Source organism: Pelmatolapia mariae, linkage group LG3_W (assembly GCF_036321145.2).
Source record: "Pelmatolapia mariae isolate MD_Pm_ZW linkage group LG3_W, Pm_UMD_F_2, whole genome shotgun sequence".
NCBI classification, from domain to species: domain Eukaryota; kingdom Metazoa; phylum Chordata; class Actinopteri; order Cichliformes; family Cichlidae; genus Pelmatolapia; species Pelmatolapia mariae.
In genome coordinates this window covers 16,025,725-16,038,627 of record NC_086229.1, presented here as the reverse complement: position 1 = coordinate 16,038,627, position 12,903 = coordinate 16,025,725, and the positions used below count along the sequence as shown (strand labels likewise).

Sequence of the window (12,903 nt, the reverse complement as noted above, 5' to 3'; positions counted from 1 at the left end):
GCAGACGCACTTTGCTCCGCCCCCTTCTTCCTGCCCTGCTGGGATTTGTTACTGTGCCGTCACGTGACTCAGATGCGCTCAGAAGACGCATTTGGACTGCAGAGAGAGAGAAAGAGGAGCAACATGTGGAGATATTTTATGACTGTAAATGAAAATGCTGGAGAACAGCTGGAAGGCTGTCAAGCCACAGGGGACCACAACAAGCTGTAGAGTTCAGCTTATTTTTCACACCTCAGTTAAATGCTTTGACTGAAGTCTCACTGCACACACTCAAACTTAGTGTTTGTGTACACCTTGGTCATTATAACCTGACACTGATCAGTGCTGCTCTGACGACCACACTCACATCCATGTAATCATTTAACTGGGATGATCTGGATTTACTGCACAATGCTGAATGTGTCCTTACAGTACAGGGAATAACTCTCTCTGTGTTCCTGCAGAGAAACTCTGGGTTTGTGTGCTGACGAGCATCACTCACAGTATGATACAAAGGCTCACTCATACCTTTCCACACATGTGACAAATTCAAAAAGATGCTGAAACCTTTACAACATCATAAACTACACATTGTTGTACTCTTTTAGGATGGAACAGCTTTCAGATTTATTTACTCTTAAAGGATAAAAGATGTTTTTAAGAATTTTTCATTCAAGAGGAGAATGTTTAAATAAGTCATGTAAATGAGAATTTCAAAGTTGGTGGCTGCAGTATATACAAATTGGTGTATCTCAAAAATAAAACTATGAAGACACTCAAAATTAATTTGGAAACTGTTTTATGCAACTTTTTTACATTTACAATTTTCAGGGATGAACCTCTGAAATTACTTTAACTAGAAATTTGTGTAAAAATACCACTATTGCAATTTATTTAGTTACTGATGACTTAATGCATACATATGATTAAAATTTGGGATATAATGGTTGTATTGATGTATAGCAACTTAAAATACTCCCAGAAATGGCACTACAACATGTAAAAATATAAAGATAAGCTCAGGCGGACTGGGTTCTTTAGTAGGTCTAAAGGGTCAAACTGCGTCCTCACATCATGAATATGAAGGGTTGTAGTGGGAGAAGGTGGTGTGAAATCCTCATAGCTGTGGAGTGAGGAGGGGGCTCCTGTGGGTGAAGTCTTTGATGGTGGTGATGGCTCTGTGCTGGTGGGAGTGGGGAGGTGGGGGGATCAAATGTTTGATTAAACGGATGAAAAAGGCGTTTCTTCCATATAATTATCACTTTTTAAAATCTTTAGCAACTTCAAGTTTGTCAGTGTGCTGAGGTCACAGAAACGAGAAAAGAAGTTTGACACTTCAGAGCATGTGTCAGACTCACACATCTGGCCCGGCAGACATTTATATCTGGCCCGCGAGATCATTTTATATAGATTTATTATTATTGTTATGCATGGCCCGGCAATATGAGGTAATAATAACACACAAACTACAGATCCCATAATGCAGCGCTGCAGCCTCCTTACTGAACGCTAGGCTAACTGGGAACATTCCCGCGTCAATCAAGTCCAACGTGTGTTAGCTGGCACCTCACAATGGCAAAGAGAAAAGTTGATTCTGAAAACAGAGCCTTTCAGCACCGGTGGGAGACTGATTGTTTACAAACATTGCTGGTAAACCCGTGTGTCTTATTAGTGGAGCTAATGTGGCTGTAATTAAAGAATTTAATTTAAGACAAAACTATGAGACAAAACGTCAGGTTTGTCTGAAAAACCTGAATGCAGAGCAGAAACTACAGAAAGTAGAAGAGCTAAAGAAGAATCTGACATTTCAGCAGACTTTTGTCACCAGAGCAAAATCACAAAGTGAAGCTGTTGTGAAAGCAAGTTTTATTGTAGCAGAGGAGAAAGCCAAATCAGCCCGGACATTTACCGAGGGAGAGTTTCTGAAAAGCTGCATGATGAAGGTGTGAGACGTCTTGTGTCCAGAATTTAAATATCAAAAATAAAAGTGCCAGCTTCACACACGAGAGCACACTAGTCCGCGTACACAACGAAGAAGAATAAAAAAGAGGGTGACCTGCAGTCATGACACAACAGGAGCCACCATGCGGCGATGAACTGCATTACAACACGCCACTGCTGAGTAAGTGTATTTGTAATGTTTTATCATCGTCAGTTTGATCAATAAACAAGTTCAGGGCGCTGAGAGTTTAGTTTGGAGATAAGAGCTGTTTGAGCAGTGCAGCTCCCTCAGACAATACATATGCCAGTGAAAGTAAAAACCAGTTAACCTGGAAGACAGGACACTGCTGTTCACGTGAAACCGAAAGTAAACAGTGTAGCTGGTGTTACTCCCTCCACTGTGTTTTATCCACGGCTCCAAATATGAGATATAAATCCCCAAATATTAAGACAACAATGAGAAGTATTTGGATTTAACGGGTTGCTGTTTCTTGCAGGAGATTGAAGATGCTGCTGTTGCTCCTGCTCCTCACGAGTGGTAAGAAACTCTTACTATGTTATATACTATATGTAAACCATGTTTATCTTGCACTCAGACCGAAGTTTGATCATTATCGCACAGGTAGATACACGCAGTGTGTGAAATTACCGATGTAATGATGGCTTTAATGTAGGAGAGCGAGGGGTGGTGTGAGAAAGTCTGGACCGACTTTGTGTTGAACGTTTCAGCTTTGAGAGGCTAACTAGCCGTGCTAAGCTAGCTCGGTGACAGGTCATGGCTGCAGATAAAAGGCTTTATTGACAGGTGCGATAATCCTTTATATCACAACAACATCATTCTCAGACAGGTGACAGGAACATGCAATGAAGTGGACACCTATATCTGCTATTGTTGCCAAAGTGTGTCAATGTTAACTGAAGCTGCGAGTCCCAGTTCTGCCCTGGTCCTCCCCCATTAGGACAAGCCTAGAAAAAGCTCCGTTTGGAGGCATCCTTGTAAGATGCATGAACCAGCTCAGCTGGCATCTTTTGATACGGCAGGACTCTAAGCCTAAATCATAATATAAGATGAGTAACAGTATGGTGGACATTAGGTAAGGCTGCACTTTTTGCAGCGATCTTGTTTAGAAAACTATTTTTGTATGAGTAATATGTTTTCTTTTTGTCTGTTAATAATCTTGTTGAACTGCACATGATTATTTGCAGCTAGCAGGTTGTTAATGCTATCCACCAAGTCTAAAAACAGCATGTTAATACTTGGAGATCCTGAAGGCTGCTCCAAAAATGATGACAGGTGCTTTTGTTTGTGTAAGAAAGCTCCGCAGAACAGATGCGACACTTAACCTGCATAAAATGAAATAAATAATTTACACTGCAAGTCACATTGCTGTTTTTCCTATTCTGATAGATTACACTGAAACAAAGACAGACAAACTATTACCTTATTTGCAGTTAAAAGATCAAAATGATCCCACACAGCAGAAACATTTATTTTTCTTTCGGGCTCCATTTTGTAACGGAGAGATGTGTGTTTGTATTTGTTGTAGAAAGACATGTATTTTTTTTTTTTATCTTTGCGAGAGTACTTTTGTGTGTTTTTTGGTGGCGACTCATTCCGTTAACAAATGCGGATGCGATACCTTTTAAACACAGTTTGGCGCGTTGGCAATAAGCGATACAGTAGCTGTATCGATCACGTGACTTTTTCTTAAAGCGACGCACGCACCGATACAGGTTTCGCTCTGTGAGCTTGATACAAGCGTCGGTGCGTCAGTGTTGCAGGACCCATCACTAGTTTTTTGTATATTTGTGCACTAATTGATGCCATAGGCCAAGTTGTAATTTGGCATAGTAATTAGTGCAGCCATTGTGAGTTGCAGTTATTTGTCTGTGCAGTCTGTGCATTTGTTTAATAGTTAATCCCCTGTGCTGATTTGTATATTGGACAGTTGCATGTGGAATAAAAGGAGCAAATGTTACAGAAGTGTATTTTATGCGTTTATTGTTGCGCGTCATCTGTGTCCTCATGTTCAGCCTGCCGCAGCCTTTGGTTGGAGGAGCTGCAACAGTCTTGATTAACCTAACAGAAAGATTTCCAATGGACCGAACCTTAAAATGAAACAACAAACATGAGCAGGAAAGTAAACTAAAATAAGATCTTACTGATACAGCCTCTGTGGTATATGGCATTGCATTCTTTTAGGTGTGCAGAGTTGTCTTCTCTTCTCAGGGAGACAAATGTCAGTAGACTTTTTACATATTGTCCATGATGAAAACTCAAGATTTCTTTTAAAACACTGAAACATTCATTATGATCCCTCAATTGTCTGTAGCTGTAGCACCAGTTCATAAATTCCAGTTTAGTTTCCACTCAAAGCAAAGAGTAGTGAGCCACATTAGTGAAGTCAGAGGTCAGAAATGCAGAAACTTGTCATTTGCCATGAGTGTGACTGCTATTGGTCCAATATTTGATATTGTGGTTTCTTGTCCTTTCAGATCATCACGTGGAGGTGAAGGTGGAGGAAGGCTCAGAGTCTGTCACCCTGCCCTGCAAAACAACACCTGACCTGCCTGAGAACACCAGAGTGGAGTGGACTCGCTCTGACCATGAACTCTTGATAGTTCAGGAGTATTCAAACAAAGGTGGCAAACTTATGAAACAGGACAAGTTTTACAGAGACCGAACAGAAATGAATGAAGACCTGCTGAAAACTTCAGTCTGACCCTGAAACAGCCCACAGAGAGACACAGGAGGATACATCTGCACCATCTACAGGGACAAAGACATCCTGAGACAGAAAGTAGTGCTGCACTATGTCAGAGGTCAGAGCTGGTGGACAGTGGCTCAGATTAACTTCAGAATTCAAAGGTCATAATTTATTTATTCATTTATTTTTTGTTTCTCCACAGAAAAACTTCCACTTTGGGCCACAGCTGTCGTAGTTCTTCTTGTTCTTGTGTTTTTTGGGGGTCTCACATATAGATTTCAACACTATTTCACGTCAGGTGAGTCTCTCGTGCCAGACACACTAGTGGTTAACAAGTGTCCCCTGGTGGCTCCTTAAGTGTCACTCAAAGGTCCAGAAGTTGAAAGAATTGCTGTCCTTCAGCTTTCTTTAAAACTTGCTGCTGCTGTTTGTACAGTTCATGTTGTTTGTTGTCCTGTCAGACTGTCAGGTGCAGGTGGAGTCAGGGGTGGAGTCTGTAAAGCTGCCTTTCAAAACCAAAGCAAAAAATATACCTGAAGATGCTAAAGTGGAATGGAAGGACAGATACAACAACAAAGTCCATGTGCACCAGAATGGTTGTGATAGGATTGAAGACCAAAGCCCAGCATACAGGAAGCGAACAGAGATGAACCTGCTAGAAACTGGAGACCTCAGTCTGACCCTGAAATACCCACAAACAAGGACAGAGGCACCTACACCTGCACCGTCTACAACAAGGAGGGAGGAAAATTCCAGATAGACAAACAGGTGGAGCTTAAAGTCAGAGGTCAGTGCATACTTAGTTTTTACTTGTATTTCATATAATATTAACTTGATTCACTGATGATGATGGGAAAAATGTTGTGCTTCTGCAATATTCTTTATATTGAGACCAAGTCGTGCCATCAAAGTGCCTTTGTTCACTTTGACTCTGTCCCCAAAAGTAATCAGTTAAATGAGGCACATTGTGTCTGTGCCAGATCTTTTTGGCTGAATGAATATACTGAGGCTATACACATTCATTAATTACCTGGATTATATTACTTTGTCTTCATTTGGCTGCTCATTTTAAAGGTTGCCACAAGTTATCCTCCTACATCTCCCCCTCTTCCAGCATCCACCCCTAACAGCCTTGCTGCTCTCCTTCTGTCACAAATCACCTTTGATGTTGATCTCCACCCAATCCACCCCGCCTGCATTCTCCTTTATCACCTCCCTTTGCATTGTCCATTCCTTTCAAGGGTTGACTCCAGGTAGTTAAACTCATCTACTTTCACTACTTCTGCTACTTCCATGTTCACCTTTCCACCTGTCTGCCTCTCATGCATGCACTTGTATTCTGCTATGCTTCTACTGACAGTGCACATCACCCTTGTTTGTGAAAATCAGTTCTCTCTAAAGTGAGAGGATACTTGTTAAACAACAGGATGTGTTAGAAAGTCTGATCACAAAGGTCCACTGCCCTCTTTTCTTTCCACTCTTAATCGTTCTCATACCTGCCCTCACTTCCTCCTTACTAATCCTCTGAAATAATGAAGCACTGTTTCCTTTATCTGTGCTTCTCACTCTTTCATTTTCCTCATTCATCAGCCTCTCAAACTACTTCCATCTCCTCAACACACTTTCTTCACTCGCTGGTACATTTTCATCTTTATCTCTAATCATCTTAACCCAGTGGTTCCAAACCTTTTTTTGCTAACCCCCCTTTGTTTTACAAGAAAATCCATTGCAGTTTATTTCACACATGAAACCTTTGTAAACATTTGAACAAATAAAATTCAAGATCAATAAATTGCAGGTTCAATAAAATAGACTCTTTTAAATGACAGAAAAACAAACCATCTTCATAGTGTGATTCTTTTAGGTCCTCCGTGTAAAATGGAGTGAAAAACATAAACAACTCTGTTAAGAGATTTCTTAGGATTTTGGGATTTTTATTATGTTATGCTTAAAAGTACGTTTCATTATCGAAATGTGTTTGCTCTTTTCAGTATTCAGCTTAAACTCTGCAACTCTGTGCAGACTCCTAAATGGGGAAGTTACACAGGAAGCCTGCAGTTCTATTTTCTCTCTTCCTGTATGTGCTCTCTGAATAAAGACTCTTCCTTTTTACTGCAGCGGGGCGAGTCTCTCTGAGTCTCACCCGTGTACACGTTAACCTGTCTGAGCGTTTTATTCCGACCTGAGTTGCAATACAGGAAAACTCCTGACAAACTCCCTCAATGGAAAAATCAGAAATTAAAGGTTTGTTGTGTAAAAATAACACATTTAATCCTGACATCGTTTTAGTGGCTGGTGTGAGCTGCTTGTTGCTGCAGATCTTCTCAAACCTGGGTGGAGTTTTAAAACCGCCACTCTGAGTTCATTTTCAATGTCCAGCTTTGAACTGTAGTTTTGTCTTGATTGAAGTCACAGCAGAACAGACTACCTCACATAAGTAGGATGTGATAAAAGAAGTATGGCCAGCCTCTCTTACCTAGCAGTGGGTAAAATTTCTCCACTCCAATCCAAAATGCAGAAAGGGTCTGCTGCAATTTACCTCCAACTGATGAGGAAGAAAAAGCTTCTGTTGCCTGTTCAGCTCATGTTGTGCTTGGTTGTCCTCTCAGTCCCCCAGGTGGAGGTGGATTCAGGGGTGGAGTCTGTCCAGCTGCCTTTCAAAATCAGAGTTCGTCTGATTAAAAAACTCCCTAAAGTGGAGTGGACGGAGAACAAGAAGAAGGTCCATGTGTATAAGAACGGCTCTGACCAGCCTGAAGAACAGCACCAGGTTTACAGAGATGAATGAAGACCTGCTGAAATCAGGAGACCTCAGTCTGAAACTGAAACACCCCACAGACTGGGACACAAACACCTACACCTGCACCGTCTACAGCAGGAAGGGAAACATCCTGCTGAAGAAACAAGTGGAGCTTAAAGTCAGAGGTCAGAGTGTACATAGTTTTGCCTTGGATTTGATATTTGATATCATATTCATTTTTGACCTTTTTAAACAAATCTTTTTTCTCCAGCCTGATTTTTTTTTTTTTTTATTTTTTTTAACTAGAAATGCAGCAATGAGAATTATTGCAATACAACAACTAAAAATAATGGGTCAGTTACTGATGATACTAAAAACATTTTATCTGACCGTTTTGGAAAGCCATATTAAAGCCATATAAAGTGATGGCTGTTGACTAACCTTTTGCTTCGCTGCACCCAGATTTTTCAACCGCATCAATTAAGACCACATTTTTACATTTGCACTTTTTCAGGGGGAAATTGCCATACAGACAATATTGATTTGTAAATGATTAACTAACAATCTTGTCAACACAAAGTTCTTTATTTGAAGCAGATTTCTACAAGAAAGTTAAGTTACTGAAAAAGTGCTTAAAGTGCTTTGGCAATATTGTAGACAATGTTAAACTTAATCATCGTCTGATGACCTTTTTTGCTGCTGCCTGCAGCTTAAAGGCAGTGGGGAGAGGGGACACTTGGGCAGTGCATTTATCACAGCATACAATGTGTTTTCTGGATCCACTGTGTATCAGTATTGCCGGCCATGGTCTTTCCACACTCACCATAGTAAATGCAGTGCATCATGTTGCCAGCTTTATAACAGATAACCGCCTTAAAAATCTTCTGCAGAAGAACCAAGACTGAAGAAAACCATGAATGAACATCTGAACATTACCTGATGCTGCTGCAGTGAAGCAGAGGAATGTTACAGAGGTTTGATTAGAGACACAGCTAAGAGTTTTGCAATTTGGCATAATTTTAAAAAGTTTTAATTTCATTAATAATAAACATTTTTGGGGAAAAGAAGAAAAACAGCGCTGAACCCAATGGTAGACTGGTGCGTAATAAGAAGAAAGATTGTGCAGAAAACAGAGATTTGAGATGGGAAACTGTTCTTGAAGTACATTTGGGTCAAAGAGGGACAAAACCTGCAGCTCAGAATCAGTGAGATGTCGACTTTCAGCCCCGACGGCACGAACACACCGAGAAAGCCAACATCTCAGCGCTCTGTTTGTCTTTGTGTGGAATCTGTTTACCTGCTCTCATTTACTGTTGTAGCTATTTGGTGGTTCCTGAAATAGTTTGTGAGCTCCTGGAGTTCCTGGCAAAATTAATTTATATTGAAAGATGAATTCAGGATTTAATGAATTAATGTTGCTTTATTCAAGCTAAAATCATTTTAAATCAGTTATTGAAACCCAGCCTACTGCTCACCTCTGTCTATGCACCTGCATTTTCAAACATAAACACGTAGGCCGACAGGACTATCAGAGGTCCCACCCCTGACTACCTTTGGTTGGTGTAGACCACGATATGGTAGATAGACCATGATATACGCGAAAGGCTGGTGCGACCTACGATTTTCTTTTAGTCGGTTTAGGGTTGGTTTAGGGTCCGGATGGCTTGAGGATAGAAGCTCTTCTTGAGTCTCTCTGTCCTTGCCCGGATGATGCGGAACCTTCTACCAGATTGTAGAAGTTGGAACAGTTTGGTACCAGGATGGGACGGGTCTGGGAGGTTTGCCTCTATTACTGCTGTTCTTGCTGATCTGCACTGCGCCCATTAAATATCGTATCCAATTTAAAATACTGCTGCTTACTTTTTAAATTATCAACAACACAGCGCCGAGCTACCTTATCGAATTCCTTAGATTGTCCTTGTTAGAGCACTAAGATCATCTACTCGGGTAATCTTGGTGCAGCCGAGATCTTGGCTGAAATCTAGAGGTGACCGTGCGTTTGCCTTGGCTGCACCTGATTTGTAGACTTATTCTGTTTCTCTTTTATACATTTCTTTTATGCTTTTGTGCTTTTACCATGTTTTTATTTGATGTGCATTTCATTGCTATTTCTGTGTATTAGTGACATCGACCTGTTAGCATATTTTGTACTTTGTTTTGGTCTTGCAATATTTATGTTCTATTTTCTGCTTTTTTTTGTTAAGCACTTTGGTATACTGTTGTTTTTTAACTGTGCTCTATAAATAAAGTTGTATTGTAACAAATGTAATTTTAAAGTGTTTTGAGACACTTCATCTTCTGTCTATGACAGTCTAACACAGCCCTCTGTCCCTGAGAGGTCTCCAGTCCTCCCCATCACCTTCATGGTAGACCACACCACATGCAGCAGATTAGATTTTGCCTGCCATACCACAATGATATGCCGTACCTTACTATGCTGTCCAGTGCAGCCTGGTAGTACAAAACCATTACTTTTGGATCAACTCCAAACCGCAGCACCAATCCGTCTGTCGATCTCCGGCTCCCTTCTCCCATCACTCGCGAACAAGACCCCGAGATACTTAAACTCCTCCACTTGGGGCAGGAACTCATCCCCGACCCGGAGTGGGCACTCCACCCTTTTCCGGCTGAGAACCATGGCCTCAGATTTGGAGGTGCTGATCCTCATTCCCGCTGCTTCACACTCGGCTACGAACCGCTCCAGTGCAAGCTGGAGGCCTTCACCTGATGAAGCCAACAGAACCACATCATCCGCAAAAAGCAGAGATGAGATTCTGAGGCCACCGAAGTGAAGGCCCTCCGCCACTTGGCTGCGCCTAGAAATCCTGTCCATAAAAATTATGAACAGAACCGGTGACAAAGGGCAGCCCTGGCGGAGCCCATCACCCACCGGAAACGAGTGCGACTTATTGCCGGCAATGCGAACCAAACTCTTGCAACGGTTGTATAGGGATCGAATGGCCCATAGCAGTGGGCCAGACACCCCATACTCCCGCAACACCTCCCACAGGACACCTCGAGGGACACGGTCGAATGCCTTCTCCAAGTCCACAAAACACATGTAGACTGGTTGGGCAAACTCCCATGCACCCTCAAGTATCCTTGAGAGGATAAAGAGCTGGTCCAGTGTTCCGCGACCAGGACGAAAACCGCATTGTTCCTCCTGTATCTGAGGTTCAACTAACGGATGAACTCTCCTTTCCAGCACCCTGGCATAGATTTTCCCAGGGAGGCTGAGGAGTGTGATCCCCCTGTAGTTGGAACACACCCTCCGGTCTCCCTTCTTAAAGATGGGGACCACCACCCCGGTCTGCCAGTCCAGGGGTACTGCCCCTGATCTCCACGCAACATTGTAGAGGCGTGTCAACCAGGACAGCCCTACAACATCCAGAGCCTTCAGCAACTCGGGGCGGACCTCATCAACACCAGGGGCTCTGCCACCAAGGAGTTGTTTAACTGTTTTTCTTTTATTTTTATAATGTCATTTTTGCAATGTTGAGCTTCATTTTGTATTGTATAAAGTTCTTCTTTAGTTTGTATGGAGCTTTGGTCCTTCCCCAGTACAACAATTGGTAGATTTAAGTAACATCAGCCTTCACCAATGGCTCTCTGACAGCAAATATGTTTTACTGTTAATAGTAAGAGTTAGATATCTGGATCAGTTGCAGGCCTGGTCTGGCCTGAATCTGTCATCCTTGTGTCTTCTGGATTCATCCTGCTGTGCAAGTGGAATCCAATAAAGACCCAGTTTGCTGTTCCATTACAGTACCCTATCATACTTTTGAGTTCGGTGTTGCTGCTATCTGGGCAGATGCACTGAGATATATATATCTATGATATAGATGAAATATTATTAGTATAAAACAATGTGAGGATCAGGCTTTGCATTTTAGACACTGTACATTTTAGACTCCTGATTTAGAAACAAACAAAAAACAAAACATAAAAAACAGTTCAAGGTTTCAAACTTAATCATGTCAGAGATCAGGGCAATAGAGTTTGATCTTTGGTACAGACAGCTGGCTGTTACTGTGTGTGAGTGTATTTGTATTTATTTATTCTGTTTTATTTGTCCTAATTTATTTCCTGACATCCTTCCTACCCCCTTGCCTGCTTCCTCTCCATTGGCTGTCCCCAGGTCTGTGTGTGTTTTCATAGTAAACATGAAGATGTCTGTACTGTGCCACGCTGGTTTGAAGAAAAGAATGAAAAAAAAATGCAAACAACTGCACTTACTGTGAATTTCATCCAGTTATATGTTCCCTATTCTTAACAGTTAATCTGCAATAAATATGTTATTTATAACATGTAAAGTCTGATAATTATAAATGAGGGATATAAAGTTTCCACAGTCACTGAATCTAAGCAAATGAACAAATCAGGAATCCAACAGTGCACAGGGATAATAAAAGACACAAGGAAATGACAGAGGACAGAGACAAATGACCTGGCAAGGACAAAGACTAACTTCAGCTTTCAACTTTTATTTCTTTTATAGGGGTCATTGCACCGAATGGGTGCCATCTCCAACATGAAATAATATTTTTTTATATAGTTTTTAAAACTTAACGGAGTACGGGTTATGATCCGAGCTGCAGAATTTTGAAGAAGTTGGAGTTTATGAAGGGACCTTTTAGGGAGACCAAATAGGAGGGAATTACAGTAATCAATACGGGATGTAATAAGACTATGAACAAGGATGGCAGCAGCATGAGGGGTAAGGAAGGGACGGAGTCGGTTAATATTACGTAAATGGAAGTAAGCAGACCGGGTTATGTAATTAATGTGAGACTGGAATGAAAGAGTATTATCAAGCATTGTACTGGATGGAGACTGGGAAGAGAGATCCTTGCACTCAGAACATTCTCCGTACATGCAGTTTGTTTTCTGTGTGATGGCTTTCACAAGATCATCCAGATCGACAGTCATCACTTTCAAGTGGTGAAGCTTCTGCACAACAACCCAGATTCTCATGCATTTTGCACATATATGTGTCCCAATAAGTCTCGAGGGGTAACAAGGTGCAGTTCAGTTTCTTTTCTTTCCTTGATATTATGCTGTGTCTTTCTCCACCTTTGCATTGACTTCATATCAGTATTTATTTATATCACGAAACTGAACATAAATCTCAACAACTCGAGTAATTTCAACTGTACAACTTAAAAATCAGGTAAATAGAGTAAAATAAACAAATATTCACATTAATAAATCATTTAATCCATTGACTCTACTCACTCCTGTAACTGGTACTCAGTCTACTCTTTATATGAGTAACAGGACTGAAAGTAATAGGAGTGAGTTTTTAGCATACAGTTTGCAATATAGCCACATGGCATCCTTGCTAGTATGAGGACAGTGAGCACAATCTAATGATTTTCCCCAACATTTTATTTTTAAAATAATCAAATAACAACTAAGATATAATTAAGGTAATGGGGCTGTATGTTGATATTCAGCCATAGTTAAAATATCAAATAAATGAGAAAACGTACTTTTGGTCTTTGCATGGCTTTTAAAAGATTCACCTTATGCAAC

General features: G+C 41.1%; 1 protein-coding gene across 1 annotated transcript in view; it reads right to left on the bottom strand.

Moving 5' to 3' along the window:
* LOC135932628 (uncharacterized) overlaps positions 1-12,903 on the bottom strand; it is a 305,408-nt gene that overhangs the window by 276,391 nt on the left and 16,114 nt on the right. Inside the window, exon 4 of the mRNA XM_065470128.1 lies at positions 12,012-12,190. Coding sequence (XP_065326200.1) covers positions 12,012-12,190 — 179 coding nt within the window. The remainder of the gene's footprint in view (positions 1-12,011; positions 12,191-12,903) is intronic.